This window comes from Gavia stellata, chromosome 21 (genome assembly GCF_030936135.1).
Source record: "Gavia stellata isolate bGavSte3 chromosome 21, bGavSte3.hap2, whole genome shotgun sequence".
Taxonomy (NCBI): Eukaryota; Metazoa; Chordata; class Aves; order Gaviiformes; family Gaviidae; genus Gavia; species Gavia stellata.
Window position 1 is genome coordinate 13631196 of NC_082614.1, and position 23291 is coordinate 13654486.

The 23291-nt window shown below is 41.1% G+C and overlaps 1 protein-coding gene across 1 annotated transcript in view; it reads right to left on the reverse strand.

Moving 5' to 3' along the window:
- Positions 1–23291, reverse strand: part of KDM2B (lysine demethylase 2B) — a 119121-nt gene that overhangs the window by 46705 nt on the left and 49125 nt on the right. The window contains exons 9-11 of the mRNA XM_059827457.1: positions 16372–16487; positions 9886–10012; positions 1447–1901 (exon numbers count right to left, since the gene is read on the reverse strand). Coding sequence (XP_059683440.1) covers positions 1447–1901; positions 9886–10012; positions 16372–16487 — 698 coding nt within the window. The remainder of the gene's footprint in view (positions 1–1446; positions 1902–9885; positions 10013–16371; positions 16488–23291) is intronic.

The window sequence follows — 23291 nt, forward strand, 5'->3', positions numbered from 1 at the left end:
CAAGAAGGGGCAGTTTATTTTTAAGGAAACTTGGTCTGTGCATCAAGCTTGGAAAAAGTAATGCTACCATTCTTTCTCCTTCACCACAAATTCAGCTCCTGGTCTTGAAACTTCATTTTGATTTCTGATTAGAAGACGACTGGCCACAAAGCAAGCCAGTGAATCTACAGCTACGACTTTGGGCACGTGCGTCCACTTTCATATACAAAGTGGCTGATGTTGCAAGAAGAGACTTTCTGAGCTCCTGCGGTTTACCAAAATGAGTGCTGTGTATCACGCTTCCAGGCTCCAAGATTGTGGAATATGGTTCCACTGCACACTGCATATGTTCAGCCTTCTTTAACTGGCTTTGAAACCTTTCCTAAGCAGCTGTTACACTACTCGCACTAAAAAAGTACAGGCTCCCCTTTTACCATATAAACACGTATTTCTCCCCTCAGATTGTGGCTTACACGGCTCTTACATATAGAACATAAGTAGCTGAACAACCATCCTGTACACAGAAACATCACAAAACTAGCAGTCCAAACACAAGACCACGAATCAATACTCATAGTTCCAAATCAGGCCAAATTGCCATGGTACTGGACCTGTGGAGGGCAGGCTGACAATTTTAGCCTTATTTGACAAGTCCCAGCAAAATTACAAGAGTATTCTGCTCTCAGCTTTGTTTAAAAAAAAAAAAAAAAAAAAAAAAAAGCCTATTTTGTCCAATGTTAAAACAAGACACAGAAAAGCTAACCAAATAGTCCAAAGGGATGCCACGGATCAGACGCACGGCTGGAACTAGAAGCAGCAAGGCCATGCCGGTATTCAGGAGGTAAGTCAGATGGGGTACCACTTCCAGTATACTAAAAATCTAAAGAGAAGTTCTGTCACTAGTGAGCATTCACTCCTCACACCATCTCCAAAAACAGTATATTGTACCAGTAGAGAATAATTATCAACCTATAGAGGGCAATGGAGGGAAAGAAAATGAAAAAGGTGAAAGAAAAAAAACCAAAGCAACTGAAAACGTTACACAATATATCTTCTGAATTACAATGAAGTATTTACAGTTTGTATGTCAGTTAATCAGATATACTCCAGAAAGACACTAGACCAAAAAGGGCAGATTAAGACTATAAATATAAACAGACTTTTTGAGGTATAATATTTACACATGGGACATAATAAGTGCTGAACTATGGGAGGATCTAAAGTTTTGGCCACTGCTGCGACAGTCAGAAAGGACTGCATCAATTAAATCAGACTGCAAACAGCCATCTCCCCAGAGCAGAGATGGCTTTTGTTAGAGGCATAATTTCCCTCTCTGTGGCATAGCAGGCTGATACAAGCTGCCATCCCTCTGCTGCAGAACTTTGCCTCAGAAGGCAAAGTTGTCTTCTGTTGTCTTCTATGCCCACAGAATACAGTTTGTGTGGATCAGCAAGCTATCACACCCACCTTCATGTCCTCCAGGAGAGCCTGCGGATCTTCGATGCCTTCTGGAACACACTTCTTGTTCTCTGGGAGAGATTCAAGCTTTTCCACCAGGGCTTTTAAGCCCTTCAGTTCAAATTCTGTAAGGTGAGTCCATTTGGTTGAAACTTCTGTAGCTGGAGACCCTGTTGGTGTTTTGGGATAGTCCGTGGGGGTCGTTGATTTTACGCTGTCATCTGACTCATTAGACAAAGTTCTTTTTAGGTATCTCATTACTGTGGCTTTTTGTTTTCTTCCTGCACCCTCCTTCCCTTCTGAGTGTGTGCTGTTGGGTGAGGAGGAGCCATCCACCAAGGATTTGGAGTTCTTATCCAAGCTGTCATCCTTCTCCTCCCGGATATGGGCATCACAAGATTCTTCATCCATGTCTAACCACGAATCTGATGAATAGCTGTCTGTGCTGCGTTTTCTTTTTGCATCTGAAAGTTAGAAAAAGAATGCTGAAATTTTACCCAATGTAATTCACAGCTTAAACACTTCTCTACCAGTGGGGCTAGCCGCTGCCTATTTAAAAGGGCACCGCACAATGCCTAGTAAGTATGCGACAGGAATGGGCTCTATTGAGCTGATTTTTAATTTGGGGGGGGGTTGTTTGCTTGTTTTAATGCTGGTTTTCATTAACATCTACTCAGTTCAAATGACTGGGAAACATTTAGGGAAAAATTATGCTTTCTTCAAAGCTTCAGTCCTCTATGCCTTCAATTAAGAGTAGGCAGAGCTCTTAAGTCACACACAATTAATTTTCCACACAAATCCGAAAGAGACCAGATTCGGCTGCCTTACAGCTTTAAGAGAAGAGTTAGCACAGAAAGAGCAGGGGAAAAATGATGGGAGAAAGCACGTTAAAATGCTGTACATCATCATTCTTCCAGGAACTCTGCACAGCACAAAATCAACTTCTCAATACTCTTCCTCTTTGCGAGCAACTGTTGGTAAAACAAGAACCCCCACTTGTTACTGCATGAATACTCATTGCTCTTCTGAGACAGAGGATTACAATTATGCTTATTTTACAGACAAGAAGCCTAAACACACTGAGAAATGCGAGGACTCTCTCAGAGTTACATGATACTGTTTTTCTTAGTGCCGTCCCTGATATATTCTAGGTACTTCTCAGGAAAATTTAAAGGCAATTTTCTGAGCCTAATATTTGGTTTATACTACGTTTCCCCCTAAAAATCCCAACTGTTACCCAACTCTGTGCAATCAAGCAGTGAAACCAATGTAGGAAACTAGTGGCCAAGGTTCCCTAAAGCACACATCTTTTCTTATTTATTAGACACAATTTCCTTTACTAAGTGAACAACATTGAATGCAGGCTAGCACCAGCAGGAATTTCTGCGGAAAATACAGTTAACACTGGCAACACCCAGTTAAGTCAATGTGAATTTTAATAGTGGCTGAAATGGGTATGAGATCAAGCTGCAAACAAAAACACTCTGCAAAGGAAACAGAAGTCATACAGAAAAAGTGAGTGAACAATTAACGAAACGTTCCTTTCACAGCTTTCATGCTTTGCAAAGCAGTAGCTTTGGATTAGGACAAAGTGAATCATGCTTAAGGAAGGATTAAATGGACATTAAAGAAAAAGCTCAGCATCCATTTGTTTAACAGTGAGATTCAAAACAAACGCTGAAGCCCAGTTCCAAGCTGGCAAATTCATCCTTATCGCAGAGAAGCTCCTTGTCTCTTGCACACTCTATACCATCTTCTCACAAAATATACATGTTGCTTGTCAGCTGGGTAACAAAAGATGCAACAGGCAGTTGCAGAGTAGCTGTCCGAGGGCTGCTTAACTTTGCAGTTTCAGATAAAAGCCCTGTAAGGCCAGGTGCATCTCTGTGCGTTAGTGCCCAAGAGATACGAGTTGGTCGCTTTATACTTCTCAGGACAAATGTGCTGTTGCTGCAGTGTCTGCAAAAATCAAGCATCTCTGTCCAGTCTACTCCTTCAGTCACGTTTGCATTTTTCCTCAGAACCAAAATGGCTGTAAAAATTACTCCTGAAAGGCACATTTAAGCTGAAATGCCTGTGAAAAGATGGCAGTCACAAAAAATACCAGCTACCAGCAAGACTGGTCACAGACAAATCCAGCTTCATCCACAGTGCAGGCTAACTTCCTGTCTGCATCCCTCCAAAAAAGCTTCACCACGAAGAAGTACAGCACAATTTATTTTGTGTGCTGAGGTGGTGGCATGCAACACTCCAAAGCAGCTCCTCCTCTCTGGTCTGTGCTAATACACCCCCATGCTTCTCTTAGAAAAATAAACAGGATTAGAAAATATCTTAACCAGAACATTTTAAAAAACACTATGTTATTCAACTTTTATTTAACACTGTTTTTTCCTTTGTCCACAGCAGCTAGCACACTTGCCCACCGCAAAGGGCTATATAATCAGCTTATGTCATTCTCCCATTTTACAGCTTAGGAAACAGATGCTTGGGAGAAAGCACGATTTGCTCATTGTCACACATCAAATCTAGGGCAAAACCAGGAATCAGAATCCAGGTTCTTGGATCCAGGGCTGGAGCCCCTTCTCTAAGCCACGCTGCCTTGGTGAGCTATTTTACAATTGACTGAAGCACAAAAGCCCAGTCTAGATGGGAGAAGATGCCAGTGATAAAACAGAAGAAGGTGAAGGCAGATACACATCCCTATGCTACCAGTACAACATCATTAACAGAAACTGGTATAAATCTGCACAAAGAAAATTATGTTTCTGCCTTCCTATGCTGTGGCTCTCCTGAACAGGAACTAATGGCTGTAACTGGGGCAAACCGCAAGCGTAGATAAGGCCTAAAGAAAGAGAGGGAGGTGTGAATAATTGACTCCAAGTAATGCTCTGGTGCTAAGAGAAAACAGCCTTCAAGAGAGATCTCCACTTTTTGTCTCTTGCTCTAATCTAGGGAAACAAAAGGCAAGAGAGGAGTGCAACACCACAGCATGCTGGGGGCCTATTCCCATCGGAAGCAAGCACACGGAGCGGGGGCGCAGCAATTCCGTTCTGCCAGCTGCCACCGCTTCGCTACCACCAGCTGCCTGCACAAGACAGACCCTGCTGTGCCAACTACACCTGGGTATGGACAGAAAAAATAACAACGTAAATCTAACCTCAAAATGAACCATCACCAAACAAGCGCCCTGTGGCCTGTTCTCTTCAAGCCTGGCAGTTACATGATGCCTTACCTAACTTCACCTTTGGGGACAGGGCTTGCGATTAACCTGAAGCGTATTCATGTATTCTGGAGCGCTAGGGGATTACAGTGCTGTTGCACCACCAGATTAAGAGTGGACTGCTTTCAAAAGACAACAACTGTTTGCTACTGCTGCCAACTTGGGGGGGGGGGGGGGGGGGGAGGGGCAAGAGAATCAATCATGGAAGGATAACTTCAATGTGAGGAGGGTTCAATTTTGTGTTTTCAAGTGTTTTGTTGTAATGCAACATGCCATGATTTTTATTTATTCATTTTAACGAAAACAGTATCCGACAGAGTTACTATGCTGTGAGCTGAGGCTCTACATAAGCATAATTTGCATTTACTTTGTCAAGAAGTGCATTTTAAGCACTGTATTACCAGGGTTCCACTGACTTGGAGGTTTTTGGTTATAAAGTCTCTCCATGGAAAAGAGCTCCTGCTAAGTGCAACTGTGGTTTCTTCTTCTGAGTCAATGCACCAGCCAATCCCAGGTTAGAACTCCAGTTTCAGAGTGGTTATTAGGTCTGGGCTCCCATGTGACTTAGTGCAAAAAAACCCTTCACCCCTCTCCATCTCAAAGCAAGTAAAACCAGCTTACACAAACCAGTCAGTGATGTAACTCAGTGAAGAGGAGGAGCAGTACAGGCTCGACCACAGGACAGAGAGCTAGAAATACCTTTTTTTCTATAGCAGTTCACTTCCCTGTGGTTCTGGGCAAATCACTTTAACTTTTCTCACCGTTATCCACTTGTACAAGAAGGATAATTACACACAGTTTCTTTCCTTGCTGAAAAGCAACTTGCTGTATTACAGAACTTAAAAGAAAGGGAGGGGTGTGAGGTATAATTATGAAATCTTTCTAAACTCTTTAGAACTACAGTCCAGTGTGTAATATCTGCCTTGCCATTCCCAGCTCCAAACCCTGACACTATGACTTGGGAGCTGCAGTTGCTCTTGGTCTGCTAAAGACAGCAATGACATTTTCATTAGCAGAAGAAAAACCTGAGCATACTGGAAATGTATCACTGCACGGAGCACCTCACACAGAAGTCACTCAATATAGTCCAGTACCCGTCTATCATAAGCAAATCTATTCTACCCCCTGAGAAGAGGGAGGAAAAAAGAGACATGGCTCCTTCACCATGCCAGAGGGCGTATTTTCTTCATCCATCAGGCTTAACATACAGTTAGAAGCATCCTGTTAAAATTTTAGCAATGGGAATCTTAAAAGCTGCAGGCTACAGAGAAAGCTCATTTTTGATAGCCCAGTATCTTCTCCCAATTACTCTTTGTCAGCTCACTCTCAAGATCCATATCTCACTGAAGGTCAATTGTGGTTGAAAACATCCAGTACAGACTCATTCACGATAAGAGTAAAAATAATGAAGACATATCCATCCTGAAACAGCGCATGTTCAAATCTAGCAGGAAACCCAAACAGAATCCCTTTCTGATTTCAGCCAGCAAGACAAATGTCACAGTTGAGAGGGACAAGGAAAAGAAAAAAGAGAGAGAAAGAGAGATTGCATGCTTTTACAGCAGCCTGTGATTGCTGTCATATCATCACTCCCCTGAGTGTTTGCCCTTCTGCAGAAGAGATCTGAAATAGAACAGTCTGACACACTAACTAGGAGGCAACTGCCTGAAAACTCATTCTGGGCCCCAAGAACAGGAAAGGAAGCCACAGTTACCATCTTCCAACTCACTTACAAGGGCAGACATTTTTATTTAGGGAGTGAGAACACTCAAGGTTTAGCCTTGCCTACACTGAGGTAGGGTTTTTTTCCTGTCTAAAGTTTTGCGAGTCGAGACATTTAGAAAACAGAAATACAAAGAACAATACAAGTTGCTATACTAGCTTACAACTATGGGGACAGAGGTATCGCAACACAATCACAGCAATACATTTTCATGAGTAGGCAATGTCTTCAAAGAGTCACTCTGAATTTAGCAACCTTCATGTCAAAGCAAATAAATACTATGTAATGAAAACATAATATGAAAAGTCTAAAGATATCCTTAAAACACAACTACTGATGAACTCAGTTTTCTGTGTTCTCCAAAGATGTTCTCTATCACCACAGTAATCTCCTTTTTTCACACAGGAGAACAGGTTCTCTACCAAATCTATGAAAACTACCACCTTGTGAATCCCAGAGACCATGGGCAGCATCCTGCACTCTCTCTGGTGGATGTCCTCCTCAACTAATAATCAACTGTTGCTTCTTAGTTTCTGAGATCCAGTTAAGACCACTGTAGCAGAAGGTATGTAAGAAAGCAACACAACTCAGGGGTGAAAAATAGCAAGTTCTAGCACCCAAAAGGAAAGATAGAAAGTAGACATGTAGAACAAATTGTGTCAAGGAAATTATTAAAAAAAAAAAAAAAGGAGAAACATTAAAATCATTCAAGAGAAATTTCTGAAAATGAATACAAGGATGTGAAGAATTTTTTCTTAAACCAAGAAGGACAGAAAACACTTAAATCTATTGAGGGGTCTGCAGAGAAGTTTAAGTACTTTGTTTCATTACTCTTCATGGAGAATAATGGGAAATTCTTTGTCAAGAGATACTCTCTCATGAGAAATCAAGAAATTGCTAGCAGGTAGAGAAGTCTCTAGGGAACACACAATTTAAGGACCTTAGCAGTTCTGAAGAAAAGCTTAAAAACAAAGTGGTGGGGTTTTGGAACACTGACCTCATTTGGATCTCCTATCCCACAGCAGGTGAATGATACTAAGATACAGGCACCACAGAACAAATAAGTGTAATTCAAGGATTACAGTTCGTAGAGATTTATTTGAGTCAAGAGGCTGGACGCTGAGACCAGTTAAAAGAAAAAAGAAAAGCAAGTATTTGAAACGGTTATTACTCATGCAGAACAAAGCAGTGCAGCTTTGTAAAGGTAAATAATGTACCTTTACTTCTTTGAATTTGACAAATGCCAAAGTGAAAGATCCAGTAGATACAGGAGATCTGGCCTCCACAATCCCCAGTTACATAACTGTTTTAAGGTTAAGATTCTGCCAAGAAATAAAAAGCAAGCTTCTGACAAAAAAAAGTATACCTCTGTCTCTCCTGGAGAGAAAGGCCCTGGATGTCAATGTCAGAGATTTTATCAGCATGCTAATAATATGAAGTCAAGAGATGGCAGGCAGGTGGATGAACTACATGCTGTCAGTAGATACCACTTCGGTAAGCTGAAAGTACCGATCCATTCAAGACAGTAACAACAACTCAAGATCTGCCCAGCCAGACAGTCCCAGCACCTACCTTGACTCGGCACCCACAGCCACGCAGTAGAGCTGCAACTCAGATCAGCTCATCAATCCTACTGATAACAAAAACATACTCATTTTTCAGTAGGGTTAATTTTCAGTCAGATCACTGAACTGATTCAGCTCACAGGGCAGCCGCACAATCTCTAGAGTTCACGAAACAGAATAGTCTTGTGAGAGCAGCATGTTTCTCACAGTAGCTTGAAATGACCATAGGACCATGCCCAAACAAGAGCAAAACAGTTTAATATTCACTTTCCAGTAGGCCAACAACCAAAGCCACCACAGGAAACAACAAGGCCCAGACAATGTTGCCACCAAACCATTTTCCAAATAGCTCGTCTCCTTTTCCTGATGCCTTTGCAGCTGGCACTCTTCGGTCATGTAAAACCATCCTTTTTCCTCTAGACACTGGACATCTATGGTTACCAGTGCGCTTTTATAAGATTTGAATATCTCTCAGGCACATTTCGTGGGGATCACCAAACCATTATCAGTAATTACTGAACTGGGCCGGAATTCACATTGGTGATTTAGCTGGAAAAGGTCTCATCTCAATATCCTGAACCATCCACTCTCCACATCTAATGTGTTCTGAAATTACACCTCAGCAATCTGGCACCCCCACCCTGCCTGCAGGACGAGCCTCCTTCCATGCCAGTGGTTAAGACAACAGGAGGTTGTTCCTTATTTTTCCAAGGAATGCGGTTATCAGAGTTTTGTTGCTGCTTTTTGAAGAGCTGATCCAAGGGGCCAATTCATCCTTTCCTCTACGATGATCTTATATAAAGAGAAAAATTAGTCCACACAGCGTTCCTGCTTAACTAACCCTTCTAATCAGGGTCTCACAGAGCAAAGAAGAGACACAAAATGTGAAGCACCCAAATTCCTGGGGATTCCAAGAAAATTCCCTTGTCTACCTACACACACTGTTAGTTCCCTCAAGTTACTTAACTTCTTAAATCTACTAAGAATTTTGCTAGTAGGTGATCAATTCCGTCCTCTGTCCAGAACTCGGGGCAGTTCCAACTATGCCAGGTTCACCCCAGTGGCATCTCAGGGAGCAGAAGGCACAGAAATACTTCAGTTCTCCTCCACACTTCACACATATCAGTTAAGATTAGGTGGTTCTTGTGCTACTTTCAGCCATTCTGTGCTTAAAAGCAGGGAGGCAATATGGCCCACCATCTTGTTCCAATGAAGGGAGGAAAAAGAGGGCAGTTCAGCAAGGCAACAACTGGAATTGTCACACATTGATGTAAAGCTCACATCAGTGCCAAGGAAATGCCTTCCTGCTTCAGGCACATCTATCCGTCTCTGCTATGGTCCATTTTCAGTTATTGTTGTAAAGGTTTCTTTGACCTCCCTGTACTTGGGTTATATATCATGTAGATTTGTGTAGGTGTTTTCTTGGTTTTGTTATTCTGCAGAACTAGAAGTCAGTCACCAAATAGAGAGAACTCAAAAAAAAGAGGAAAGAAAGAAGCCAGGTTTAGTGATCATAAGACATTCTGTAGGGGAGATGCTCTATAAAAGGACTAAATATCCATCCCACCAGAGCACATTTGCAATGCACACATTTCTGGCTACTAAGGTACCGTGCCAAACATGGCAGCAAATCCTCAACTGTTTGGCAGATCATCTCAACACAAACATTATTGAAACCAAGGAACAAATGCATCCAAAAATTATTTTTCTGGGATCCACTTGCTAAGAGGAATGCTCAATAAATATAATTCGAAGTAGGTTGGTACTTCATGGAAACGCTTAAGAGTCAAAACCTTCCCCATCCCAAAATAAAGAAATAGTTCATTAGAATGTCTACAGTTCTCCACTTCAATTTATAATCTGCTTTGCAGAAACCGAAGCAGTAACTAGCCTAAGGTGGTAGCATCAGTTCTGAATATGCACTCAAAGGATTCACTCACCAATTAACATTGATTCTTTCTGGTACTCTTTGCTGAGGTGGCAGCGCTGGGTCACACAGGACACGTATCTCTCCAGAACATACCAGCACATTTCATAGTAGAAAGGATAACGGAATTTGGCATGCACCTGAAAGCAAGATCGAGACTGTCAGTCCATGGGGAAGGGAGAGAAGTTTGCAGCACAAGGGCCAGTCATCATTCTCATCATGTTATCAAGAGCACACAGTATGCGGGAGGGGGAGGGGAGAGAGGGTGGGAGTGGAGTGAGATGTATGCCTTCAGCATACCAAATGAGGAGACTGCCTGCCTGCCATGATAGCATCATTTCTTGGTTCACTAATTTGTATCCTCTTGGGGTGGTGGGAGAGGAAAGGGTTTGTGTTCTTGTGAAATCATGAAACTGATGGACGGCCCCTACGGTATTATTTACCTACCGTATAAACATAGGGTGGTCACATACAGATGTCAGTCACTAAAATTCAAGTTAAAATAAAGGTGGGGTTTTTTGATTTCCTAAACACTATCACATGATTTTTATCAAAATGGCAGCATTACCTGAAATGAGTCAAGCAGGAAATACAGCTTTTTCAACTATGGTCCTCATAACAATTTGATTAAACAAATGATCACACAAATTCTTGTTTATTGATAACTACACATTAAAAGTAAAAATCCCTTATGTGGTTTACACGTAATACTTTGGTAGCAAGTTAGCTTTTGACACAAACAGAATAGAAAAGCAGGATTTTGACAAAAGATCCTGTCAAGCTGTGCACTTTTTCTTACATCTCAGACCTGTTGTTCTCACACAAAAAGCTTATTCTCCAACAGTATGTATTTGTGAGATTATTTCAGATTCAAAAGAAAACAAAGTGGGTTTCCTTCCTTTCCAACATACTTTTTAGCTACAGGAGGTCACTGTACCAAAGAAGAATCTGGGAAGCTCCTAAAATGCAAGAACATATGTATGTTTATAGTGATTTGTTAAAAATGGTTGCCATGCATCTTGCATGCACTTGTACTTACACTGTACACTTCTTTCTCCCGGTGGCACAGAAATTTGCATTTTGCAGGCTTGCATGCACGTATTGCACTGGGATTCTAGGAACTGCTTTAAGATATTCTAATGCATATTAACTGCTCACCTAGCCAAGAGGTGTCTACCCACCTTTAATGAAAAGCTGGACTGCACCAGAAAGGAGCATTATCTTAGAAAGCCCTTTTTAAAAAACAAAACCAAAACACCACCCCAGATCACCCCAAAAGACAGTGAAGTCTAAACAGAACCACTAACCCAGCACCTGGAAACTCGGATTCAGCTCTGCAAAGCAGGCACTGTCAAAACACCTGCGTGGTGATACAAGCATTGAGCACATCAATGACTTACTGGAATGCCCGTATTTGAAAGCTGTCCCCAAGGTGGACAGTCAAAGAACTTGCCTCTGTTCCCAGGGCACAGGAAATGCAAACACTTTTAGCAGTAAAACAAAATGTAACGAAGGGAAAATACACTGTATTGTCCCACTAAATGTATCGCAGTGTAGGATTTAAATACTCCATGGCAATTCCCTAAAGTTAAGATCTCTTAAATTCAACACAAACGTAGCTGGCAATCTGAACTGCACGTTGCTATGCATCCAGCGATGCTGCACCTTTTCAAATGTTTCCCTGTGTTGTTTGTTACAAAGCTCACATACCAAAAAACAGAAGGGAAAAAAACCCCAAAAGCAAAAACCAAACAACATCCCCCTAAATGTGAGAACATTTAACCCCAGGGCCTTTTTGCATTGGAGAATATTTTTCCTTTCGTTTAGTTATTTGTCATAAAGAAGAGATCGAGTCACTTATCACTATTACGGAACACAGGGGAAATTAGCCATGCTAAAATATATGCTAATAAAGGAACTCAAATTTTTTCCAAGAGAGCACTGCAGGAAACAAAATTTGCAAAGAATTGACTTACAAACAGGAAGCCGCCTTCCACCCCTCAGCCTTCAAAAGGTTTTCAGCCACATGCCTGGGAATATTAAAGACATCATTGCTCAACATTTGTTGACAGATTCTGAGCTTCACCAAATTTAGTTGTTACCAATGTTAATTCAATGTGAAAGACAAGGCAGTAATGCATGCAGTGCTCCCATTATGTATATCAATCTTTAATATTCAATTTGAGTTCCTAATTGGCTCACTATCAATGTTCCAACCCACAGCAAATCCCTCCATGCTTCTGTAATTCACTATTTGCCCGAGAAGGCTCTGCTTTTACAACCTTCAGCAGAAAGGGCTACTGTATGTAGCAAGAGATACTGTGCAAAGATCTACAGTGCCTTCTGCCAGTAAAGCAAGTCTAACAGTGCTTGAAAAATTTTTTAAAGTTTGCCTTACGGAAAAGTATAGAGAAGCGCGTTCTTTATGATATCCTTGGACATTTATTAATTATAATGGATGTGAACTGCATTATGTACACGTCCATACTTTTTCCATTGTACACTTATGGTCAAATGAACTCTTATAGGGAGGAGGAATAAAAGAAAGAAAGAAATTAAAAATGTTCTGTGATGAATTTAAAGTATAATATCTGATATGGACACCGCCAGAGGACTAAATCCCCCACCAGCCGGGAAACACACTAGATCATCTAATAGGCATTTCCAGCTCTAACTTCTGTGATTAATAATTTACAATCCACTGAATAAATTTTTTAATTATTCCTGTACAGCGAGAAAAATCCTCTCTGGAATATGGTCCATTTCCTCAGTTCAAAGTGAAATTATTTTAGATACTTAAATCTCCCTCCAAAAACAAAACAAAAAACCCTAAGCAAGTAAGGCACACATTTTCCTTAAGAAAGTATTAGTCTCTTCCACAATGTCCGTTAAAATCATTACAAACTCCACTTGTGTTTAACCAATCTAATCACAATATTGAAAAACAATTTATGATTATTTACAAAATAATTAATCTATCCACTTAAAATGTTATCTTACATTCCAGGAAACAAGATCAGTAGCAAACACCATCATCTGTGAGTGACCACCTTACGTACATATTCTGAGCGCTTTTGTCCCTATCCGTGTTCAAATATTTTAATGCAGTTAAATTTAGATGAGTTGGGAGTAAGTTTGACACATTCTTCCTCTTCAGTAATACAGAGCTGTAACACCCCTATGCCAAGATGATGAATCTCTGCATGGCAGCCTGCTTTGCAGCTATTCAAGCTGGTCTAGCAGAGAGCTAAACAGCTTGGCCTATTTGACTAGCTGTTAATTGGCCTCTAGGAAAGCCAGACTGCAAAATGAGAGTCTCTACAAACTGTAAGGCTGGAGAATATTTGTTTACCTCAATTGCACATTAGGAGCTGTTTCCAACAATAGACATGTTTTTTATTACTCCTTAGAACTATTTTTAAATGGCTATAACCCTCTTAAAAAGTCTCCCAGGGATAGGAGAAATTAAGCTAGAATAAGTATGACAAGTATATAAACTTGTCAATATATAAACTAGGCAATTTTATCAGGCTGTAAATCAGCATTACCGTTTCAACCATGTATTTATTCTTGTCTTAGCTGCTAAGACAGTAACAACTACACCTAGCATAAAAATGACTTTGAGTATCAGCAATCAAAGATGATTAAGCATTATATAGCAGGTTTAAACACAGTGAAACCTCCATAAAATTGCTCTGTGCAAAATGAAGCGGGGAAACACACCTGTATTACACTTTGAGTGTGGCAAATTACTTCGTCAATCACATCATGTAATTTACTCCTGTGCTATACACAATGGAAAGATCAATACTGATGAGAAACTCATTTGCAGTATGTTCACACTGGCAAATTTGTGTGAACTACATACTGTACTGAGTCTGCTATACTAGCCAGTGTATGAATAGAATTATTTGAACAAAAGAAATGACAAAATTTGATTGGCAAAGCAAATGAAGTAGTACACACTAGAATCCTGTTCTGAAAACATTTACCCCTTCAAGATTCCTGCATGATATTTTTAGGGTTGGGGGGGCTGTTATTATTTCTAAATAACAGTATTGATCTTCCTGCCTTTTATCAAACTTCTGTATGCCTTAGTTGCACGGCTTATATTTTGTTTCTGCCTAGAAATTCTTGCTATTCTTTGACTGTTCACACAGCTTTGTTGTTATACAGCTGCTTATGAGCACAACTTTGTGAATATAGGCACAGGCTGTGCATAACACATTGCTGGGACACAGCAACATACAAGCGCTGAAATTGTTTCTATGAAGTCATGGAAATTCTGGGCTGTTGGCTTTCATTAGTCTTTTTTAAAGCACTTACTTAAGTATTTGGAGGGAAAATTATAAAGAACTACACAGACTTTGAAGAAATTTAAACCAAAACTGGCAAGAGTAAAGGTCTGATTTGGGACTTCCAAATGTTCCAGTATCCCTTTCCAAAAAACTCTGACAGGACATTTTCAAAAAGGCAGATACCCAACTCGCAGAACCTTCTCATAGGATCAAGGTGCTAGCAACTTTTCAAAGACATTTCAGTGAAACTGGCTGGTAACTTCCTGAAAGTTACCAAAATACTTGACTGTTACGAGGGAACCTGCCTCCTAAAAGCTTAGGAGATCAAAGCTGCACCCAGCTTCCCAAGGAGAAGGGCCTGACATAAAGCACTACTGAGCAGTTACAACCCAAGGTGTGTGATCTTGGGTTGCTCAAGTCCTGTGGGAACAAAATGTCATCTCTTCTACTACTTCATGAAGAAGAGTGTTTCCTTCCCATCTTCCCCATAGATATCAATGGGAACAACTTATTTCTGACATCGATCCTCCCTCCCGGTCGTCACTTCTCCATGCAAGTTGCCTGTGCTAGCATCCCTCCTTGCAAGAACACACCCTCCCCTTGAGCACTTGCAGCATATATATCCAGCATATATTGCTAGTTCTTATTTACAGACCCTCTGAAAACCTTCCTGTGCCCAGCACCTCTGTCACAGCGAGCCCCTTCCTGCTTCTGCCATCATAACTTTTTCCTGTTCAAATCCCTTCACTCTTTCTTAAGGCACTTGACATTCTTGCCTTGGGACACCTATTCAAAGCCAGGCTGAACTCCACTCTGGTCTCTACCTCCACTTCTGCTCTCTGTTACATTCCCTCTGTTCTAATTCCCCTGAATTTCCATTTTTGACTTCATCTTTCTTCCACTAAGAATTCATTTTTCTGCTTAATATTCTTTCTCTTCATTAAAATCACCCCAGGAAACCAACTGCTCCCACCACTGTTTTGCAAGGTGAAGACTACCCGGCCTTGCAACCCCTGCGAAGTAAGGGAGCAGTCCCTTTGTAACAGAACACTGGCAGAGAGAGGCTGGGGGGAGGACGCCCTTCCTCTCGCTGAATCAAAGATGCATTTCAAAACTATACATATTTGTTCAGGACTATGAATTTTCACTGCAAAGAGCAATTTGGGCTAAAAGCCCACCTGGAGCCACCTCTTGTAGAGGTGAACAACAGTGAACTGTACTGATATCCAATACATACCACTTTAAGACTTTTCAGTGAAGAAGAATTACAACTTCCTGCCATTTTGCCAGTCCAAATCTCCATCAACACCCCAGCTGGCACTGTGCCACTGGTTTACCAGCACTGTCTCAGCTAAATGCCTCCAAAACAGTCAGCCACAAAAAGTCCCCATGTGAATTTGCACATACCACTGGACCATTTTTGCATCAGAATGCTACAACTGCCTTGCATAGCTTATTTAATAGCCTACTAAAACAGTGGCACCTTCTTCAGATTCTGCTACTTTATGAAACTACAAAGTAAATGACGACTCGGTGTCCCGTTTATTAATCAAGGATGGAATTTTCACTCCCAACAAAAAGGCCGCACAGTAACCTCCTCCAAGATGCAATACTCTTTCCATCAGGTGGATGCTACAGCCAGATGAATGTCACAATGTTCAGATTAATGTCCCACCCCAGACTCTCTTTGTTCCAAGAAATTCTTGCATAGTATCAAGTCATCGTAGAAGAAAATCCTGCAAAGCACAGTTGTTTCATACACAACTTCTGTGCAGCTTTGTCAATTCAGCTGTGGACAGTAGAACCATCCTAGTCCCATTAGTTCTCCAGGCTCAGGTATCCATCCCAGGTGTGCACAGAGAGATGATAAGCAGGGGGTTACCAGAAGTACTGGTACAAAGGTCTGTAAAGCGCAGTATGTTTTTGTGCAAAAGGGAAGGTGTTTATGAAAGTTTAACAGGCAGACAAAAGACACAGAAGGGACACGTCTGTGGGAAGTAGGGAAAAACAGATGAGTAAATCCCACTAAAAATAGCCAACATTTGAAAGTCTCATTACTTCACATTTACCTCTTGTTTCAACAACTCTGACACGGAGATCCCGTCAGTTCTTGTTTGTCAGAAGGAAATCCGAGAGAGAGACTATGACAGATCATAGTCACAAAGAACTGTTCAGTTAAAAAGAGAATCAAGTATCCTTACCCTTGTTCTGTCCTCAATTTCATAGATGCGAAGCTGCATGGGAACATTAAAGCTATGCAGGATATTTCCACCAAACACGAGAGAATCTACTGGAGTATAAACTGCATGTATCCACCCTAGAGAGGGAAAGCAAAGAACTGAGAATGCCTCATGCTACGTAGTATTATAGAGCAATTTATAACCAAATTTTAACAACCCCATGAACCCCATTCTGCAGGGGATAAGAGGTTAAAGCAGTGAAAAGTTAAACGGTATGCTCGTAGCCACACTTTAAGACGAGTCATAGCAGAAGAACGGCATCTTATGATGTACAGGCTTACAACCCTCTGTAAATTGGGTTCTTCTATTTATTCACAGAACAGTTACAGTGTTTACCGAGAACACACAAGCTTGTGACTCAACCACATCCATGACTAAGAAGTAAATTCAGTCTGTTCAATACACTTGGCTCTCAGATGTATCTACTGGCACCTCCAGTAGGGTTGCAAATCATGTTAGCAGTGGCGGTGGGCTAGGGCTGTGGAACTGGACTGAGTCACATCAAACTTCTTTCACACCAGCACCAGAGCATACATCTTCAGATGTCAACAATTTCAAATTATTACCATCCCTCCTTCAGAGGTGAAAGTTTCATATCTTAGTATCAACTTCCTGAAGCAACTGAAAAATCTTTTTCGCTGCAAGCCCCAAGTTAAGAGATTTAACATTTCTAGTACTGGAGCTGATGAGACGGTTCTGATCCAATCCTGCAAGGGACAGAATTCATTTCACAGGCTCCAAAGGGAGGGAAAAATTTTCTATCACAACAAAAATTCAGGCATAGCAATTCAGGCAGCCACACACCAGCTCTTCTGCTTCTGCATTGTTTGCTTGGTATGTCAGCAGCTGAAGGACTGCCTATGCAAGACTGTAGCCTCTGATCTCTGCAGTGAAAAAAGAATTGATCCTGCTAACGATCTGGGACCCACAGAGACCCTTTTTTTCTTTTTTAATGAAAAGCATTACAATTTATAAACCAGCAGACAGCAAAGCAACATAGGGGGCAGTCAATTTTCTCCTAACTGTGCAGTACTTTCCATTACAGCTGTGGCAGCTTTCCTTCACTGTGAGGGAGCAGGAAAATGCCATTCAGCCTAAAGGGTTCTCCAGCTAGCAGCCACGAAAGCTCTCCTCTGCAACAATCTTTAGACCGTAAAGGCCTGCAAAGCTGTATCCGAGAAGTCCTTGAGCCGAAACAGATGGCAGAAGTGGGGCTTTCATTTAAGGGCATACTGGTAGGAGACAGGCAGGAAGGAAAAGAAATCAGCACTAGGATTTTCTCCCTGGAAACACAAGCTCATCACCCTGAATACATTTTTCTGAATTTCAGGATCACAAAATGCTTGAAGTTGGAAGGGACCTCTGGAGGTCCAACTCCCCTGCTCGAGCAGGGCCACCTAGAGCCAGCTTCCCAGAACTACGTCCAGATGGCTTTTTAGTATCTCCTAGGATGGAGACTCCATAACCCCTCAGGGCAACCTGTTCCAGTGCTCAGTCAATTTACAGGTCTGATTCCACATGATAAAAAAGCAGGTGGCTCGTACGTCTGGCAGCTCTCAGTATTATTGCATCTTTCCTGCTCCAGTTAGTATAATTTCACAGTTACAGTTGCTCACAATGTCCGTTTATTACTTCCAAATCAAGAACAACCAACTAGAGAGGAATTTTTTTCTTCATGTAAGGATAGTGTGGCAACTACATACATCAACACTATAAAAACTCTTTACAGTTGAAGTAGTTCACCAGCTCACATCAGTCTATACTATGAGCAAACTACTGGAAAAATAAATTATCTTCCTGATCCTAGTCTTTGGGAAGGAAAAAGGATCCAAGGTCAAGGAAGTTGGGGTTACTGCTTCCACTAGGTAATGAAAGATTTATGTGGTTGGGGGAAAGAATGGAAACCACGTGCTGAAGCAAATCTGTTGCTGGGTCCCCAAAGCCAACTTAATTGGATAGGTGCTGAAACACAGGGTCAATTTGCATGACAATTCAGCTTAATTGTCAGTTTTAGAGATTAACAAACTGAAGCTCGAAAACGTGAAATGACTTGTCCATGGCCACACAGCTGAGTGGTGGCAGGAGATAGGTCAGAAACAGCCCATTATCAGTAGAACATTGAAGAGTCCTCACCACTACTTCCCACTGCAGTTCTCTCAGCACAGATCAGTCCATGTACAAACATACTGGAGCTGGCAGATGCAACAAGTTATTTTAGTGGAACGATCAACATAATTCTAAATACAATTTGTTATCAAATATTTACAACTTAAGTAAAAGGAGCAACTGAGCTGAAACCTGGCTGTCTAGTCCTATATGAAGGGTAGAAAGGAGATATCCTTCATTTTATAAGAAATAAAATGAAATCCCATCAATGCAGTTGTTCCTCAAGTATATGCTTTTACTACAACCACACAGTAGCCTCCTCCTACAAATTTTATTTCCTCAGTGAAAATTTCACACTGGAGTGCGGTTGGTTTCATTGCTTCTTGCTCTTTGGGTTTCAGTCTCATCAAACCTTCCCTGACCTCTCGACTGTGATGCCACTAGATGCCAAGGGTGTGTTAATAACCTCTAGACTTCCTCTGTTGTAGTCCCAGTATTTTTGGGAGAAATGTGAAAGGATCTATCACTGGCTTGAGCCAGTGCTCACAAACGGTGTCCCAGACATGACAAACCCTCAACAGAATGATTAACGAACATGAATATAGTTTCAATCCTATATTGTTGAAGAGCTGGTAGAGGTACAAACCCTTAGGTCTTCCCTAAAGTATCTGAAACAACCTCTGGTTCTGCAGATAATGTATTTAATTCCCTGCTTACATTTATAATCCAGGTCTAAACTCATCTTACAAACAATTAGTACCTTCAACTCCTAACTTCTGAACTAACTGAACACTAGGTCCTTCAAGATGCACGTATTTCTAATAACAAGACTGAAAGTACTGCTTTTTATGACACAGTTCTCAATAACAAAACCCTGTAATAACCAAGCGCTAAAATACATCAAGGTTGGGAAAATAAAAATAAACCAGAGACCAAGCAACAAACAGAAAGTCATTAACTGTAAAGTCCTTGGAAGTAAAGTTCCTACCCCTAACCAAAGCAGAGAGTAGGATGATTTCCAGGCATAGCTCAGAGACGGGTAAGGACGATGCCTGTGGGTACCATCCCTTCACTGTTGAACAGTGTTGAGCAAAGCACGCAGCTAAGTCCAAGGGAATCCCTAGATCTCCAGCAGTTCATGTGCTCCCACATGCAGGATCCAGCTCACAGCGTCAGGACGGAGCCCTGACAGAGGAGTCTAAGATAGATTTTGGCCACTCAGCTGTATAGTGTTTTTCAGTCACACTGCATCCCAAAATAGATTCGACTTGCCTGAGGAACATACGTGCAATATAAAAACTGCAGAGACACAAGCACCAAGAGGTGTATTCCAGGGACGTAGGACACTATGGGAAAGATTAGACAAAAAAGATGGAGAATTGACAAGGTGGAAAACCACAGGAAGACTGGCACAGATCTTACAAATAAAAAAAAAAAATCTCCTGTTCTAATATTAACAAGGCTGTGTACAGAGAAAAACTGAAGAGGCCAGCACCAGAAAAGTAGAAGTAGGAGGAAACAGAAACAAGCAGAAAACAGGAAACAGTTTCCATGAGGGTAATATGTTGTGGAAATGAGCTCTGAGAACAGATAAGCTTGGATGGCACATTCAGGTCATTCCCACAGCTTAGATACAAGCACAACTCAGAAATAAACTGAGGAGGATGCATGTTCCTTGTGACCATTTGCAAACAAGAACACCCATCTTCTAAGGTTCCCAATTACAAAGGTTTTTCAAGAGGAAAACAGACCTCCAGAATAGGAGTAAGCTGCACATATGCATAAAACAAAAAGGACGGCCAAGGGGATTGCTTTAATATCATCCACACCAACACATCCTGCCTGTCTCACCTTCAGCTACACCGTTACTTTTCACCGGATGAACTGACAGGTCTGTTGACATGTATGATCACGTCACTCTATGCTGGACAGCCTGTCATTTCTGCTCATGTATGTCTGCATCTTTCACCTCTCACAGCAAAAACTTGCCACCCAGCCTCCAATACAGACACCTGTGAAGCGAGTGTCATCAATTCTCTCCTCAGTGACTGCTTTCTACTGTTTACATAAACCCTGGTACTACAGCACAATGCTATATGTTTCATGGGGTAGTGTGACACGGGAGATAACATCTCTCCCCTCAGTAATATTCTCAAAAACTGTAATATTCTCAGAAAAAAGGAAAGCAACACAGAATAACATGCCACAAATTTAATTTTATCCTTAATTCTAAAAAAAGCACTGGAGTAATAACAGAACAAATGGATTAAGGACTGAAAAAGTCAAAAGTCAGTGGAATAAGATACTGTGCTTTTTGGCTGAAAGACACAAACAAAAGCACCTGCTAAACATTATCTAAGGCTACAATTAAATCTTGTACATGAGAGAAAGACATACACTGTGTGGCTTCAAGGATTAGTCATGAATTAGAAAACTCTTCCTCATGGGTGACCAGTTTCAAACCAGCCTGTGTTGATGGTGGTAACGTGGAACCAGCCTGTCCTTCCTTCACTGGCTGCTCTGACAGCCTGCGGCTGGAGCACGCTCTCAGTGTGGTGGAGCAGCTCCCGCACGGCCGCTGCACAGCCCTGCCCTGTGAGCAGGGTGCTTCAGCCCACACACACCAGCCATGAGCTCAGCTAAACGGGGATAGATGGCTTTGGGAGCACAAATACTGCATAGTCACTGTTCACAGCCCTCATTTCAAGCCTCAGCAAGAAGACTGTCCACTTAGCATTTTTCTGAAGTTGACTTTTTATTTCAGTTCTTGGTGATTAATTAGTATTTTTTCCTTCCCAAAACAATCCTAGTTTATGAAGCCAAGCCACCAATGAGCAGGAATTCTATTCAGGAGGCTCAGAAATACTCTCAGCTGATTTACAGTTACAAATGATTCCACCACTCCTAAGATACACTTGAATATTTAGATGTTATCATCTCTAGTAAATCAAGAAGGTAAAATTAACAGTAACAAAAGCTTTTCTGAACAGTTAGAAGAAAGTTACGATCTCATTATCTTTTGAATTTTATAAAACAAGTATTATTAAACATTGCAAACTTGTTAGAAGATTTCAGGGGCCTGCAAATTCCTACTGTATCTTCAAGGATGCAATCATCCATCTGAGAATAATAAAAAAGAATATTAACTTATAAAGCTATGGGGCAAACAGAATACAAGCTCCAAGGCAAAAACATGGTGCATCTGTTTCCATTAGTAACTGAACAGATATTTTGCTTTGTGATATAGAAGGCATACATATTTTCCTGCAATTCTACAACAACGTGGGGCGGAAAAGAAGAAATATGTATGCCTCATAAATAAAAAGGAGATAACCTTACAGTGGGCATTGCCAGCAACTAAGACGTTATTTCTCTCATCTCTAAAGAAGAGTGATTGCATCATAATAGTGCCCACAACCAAAAATATCAAGGAAACATCATGCTTACATTTTAAAAGTAAAAAAATTAATAATTTTACCCCCGTAGTACAAGTAGTACAGCAACTCTCAATCTTACATCATTTGATAAGAATTGGGTAAAGCGCTGCAGAGGAATAGAACTAAAAATCCAACATTATGTTGTCACCTTCTATCTGAAAGCAGACACTCAAGGCAAAAACTCTCCTCTCTGATCCTCTCCACTGATCTGCATCGCTTGGTCCCTAAAGGTTCCAGGCAAGAAACTTCCATTAATGTCAGCGGAAGCTCACAAAATGGGAAAAGCGAACAGCAACCAAAAATAGCCAGGCAGCTAGGCAGCCCTAGCACAACTCCCTGCAAAAAATTTACCAGTCCGATTTTAATAGTCTGTCATTCTCCTTGATATAAAGGCTATATGCTCCCTTCTGGCCCCATTACATAATAATTCATCCAATACTGACTGGCATAGCAGAGGTGACCTAAGACTGCACACTCGTAACAGGCAGAATCCTACTGATAACTACTGATACAGTATTTGAAGCCCTTCGAATCCTTGCAAATAGCTGCCTAGAGTCTAGCACAGAACATCCCTTTCTGTCCACCTTCCTTCCCAAAAACATTCATCTGAGAAAAGTCATTATTTCTGCATTTGACTGGAAACAAGAACTTTGGAGCACTCTCACGTTACCATAATAATCACCACAGACCAATGAGAATATTTTGTTAGACTGTGGCTCATTCTTCAGCTCTCAAGAAATTAAGAGAGATTGTAATACCATGTTTCCATGTCAAAGGCCCCAAAGTGCATTATAAAGAACATAAGAAAAATAAAGTAAGCCAAACAGCTTACTCCTCGGTGGAACACTGCCAACTCTGAGGTGAAACACAACTGTTATAAAATAGCATGCAACAACACTAGTGACAAGTTTGAAGAGGAACCAGAAAGAAACACCATGTCCAGTTGACAGTAAGTTACCCTGTCTGGATTTTGATCATAGGAATGCCTAATAAATCAGCACTGCAAAAGGCAGTCCATTGTTCAATTTTCAGAAATAAAAAATGTGCAGTGACTTCTTGTACCATTATTTTATAGCCCATTGTTCAATTTTCAGAAATAAAAAAATGCGCAGTGAATTCTTGGACCATTATTTTATGGTCCATTGTTCAATTTTCAGAAATGAAAAATTCGCAGTGACTTCTTGTACCACTATTCTAGGGACCATGTAGTGGTCTATTACTGGGACCATTACTGTCAGATTTAAAGAATAGACAAAAGTCACTCAAAATGGCCTAGCTATTTGAGGATTTGTGCTCCCCCACAAACATAGCTCTCTAAACTACCAGTTCACACACATC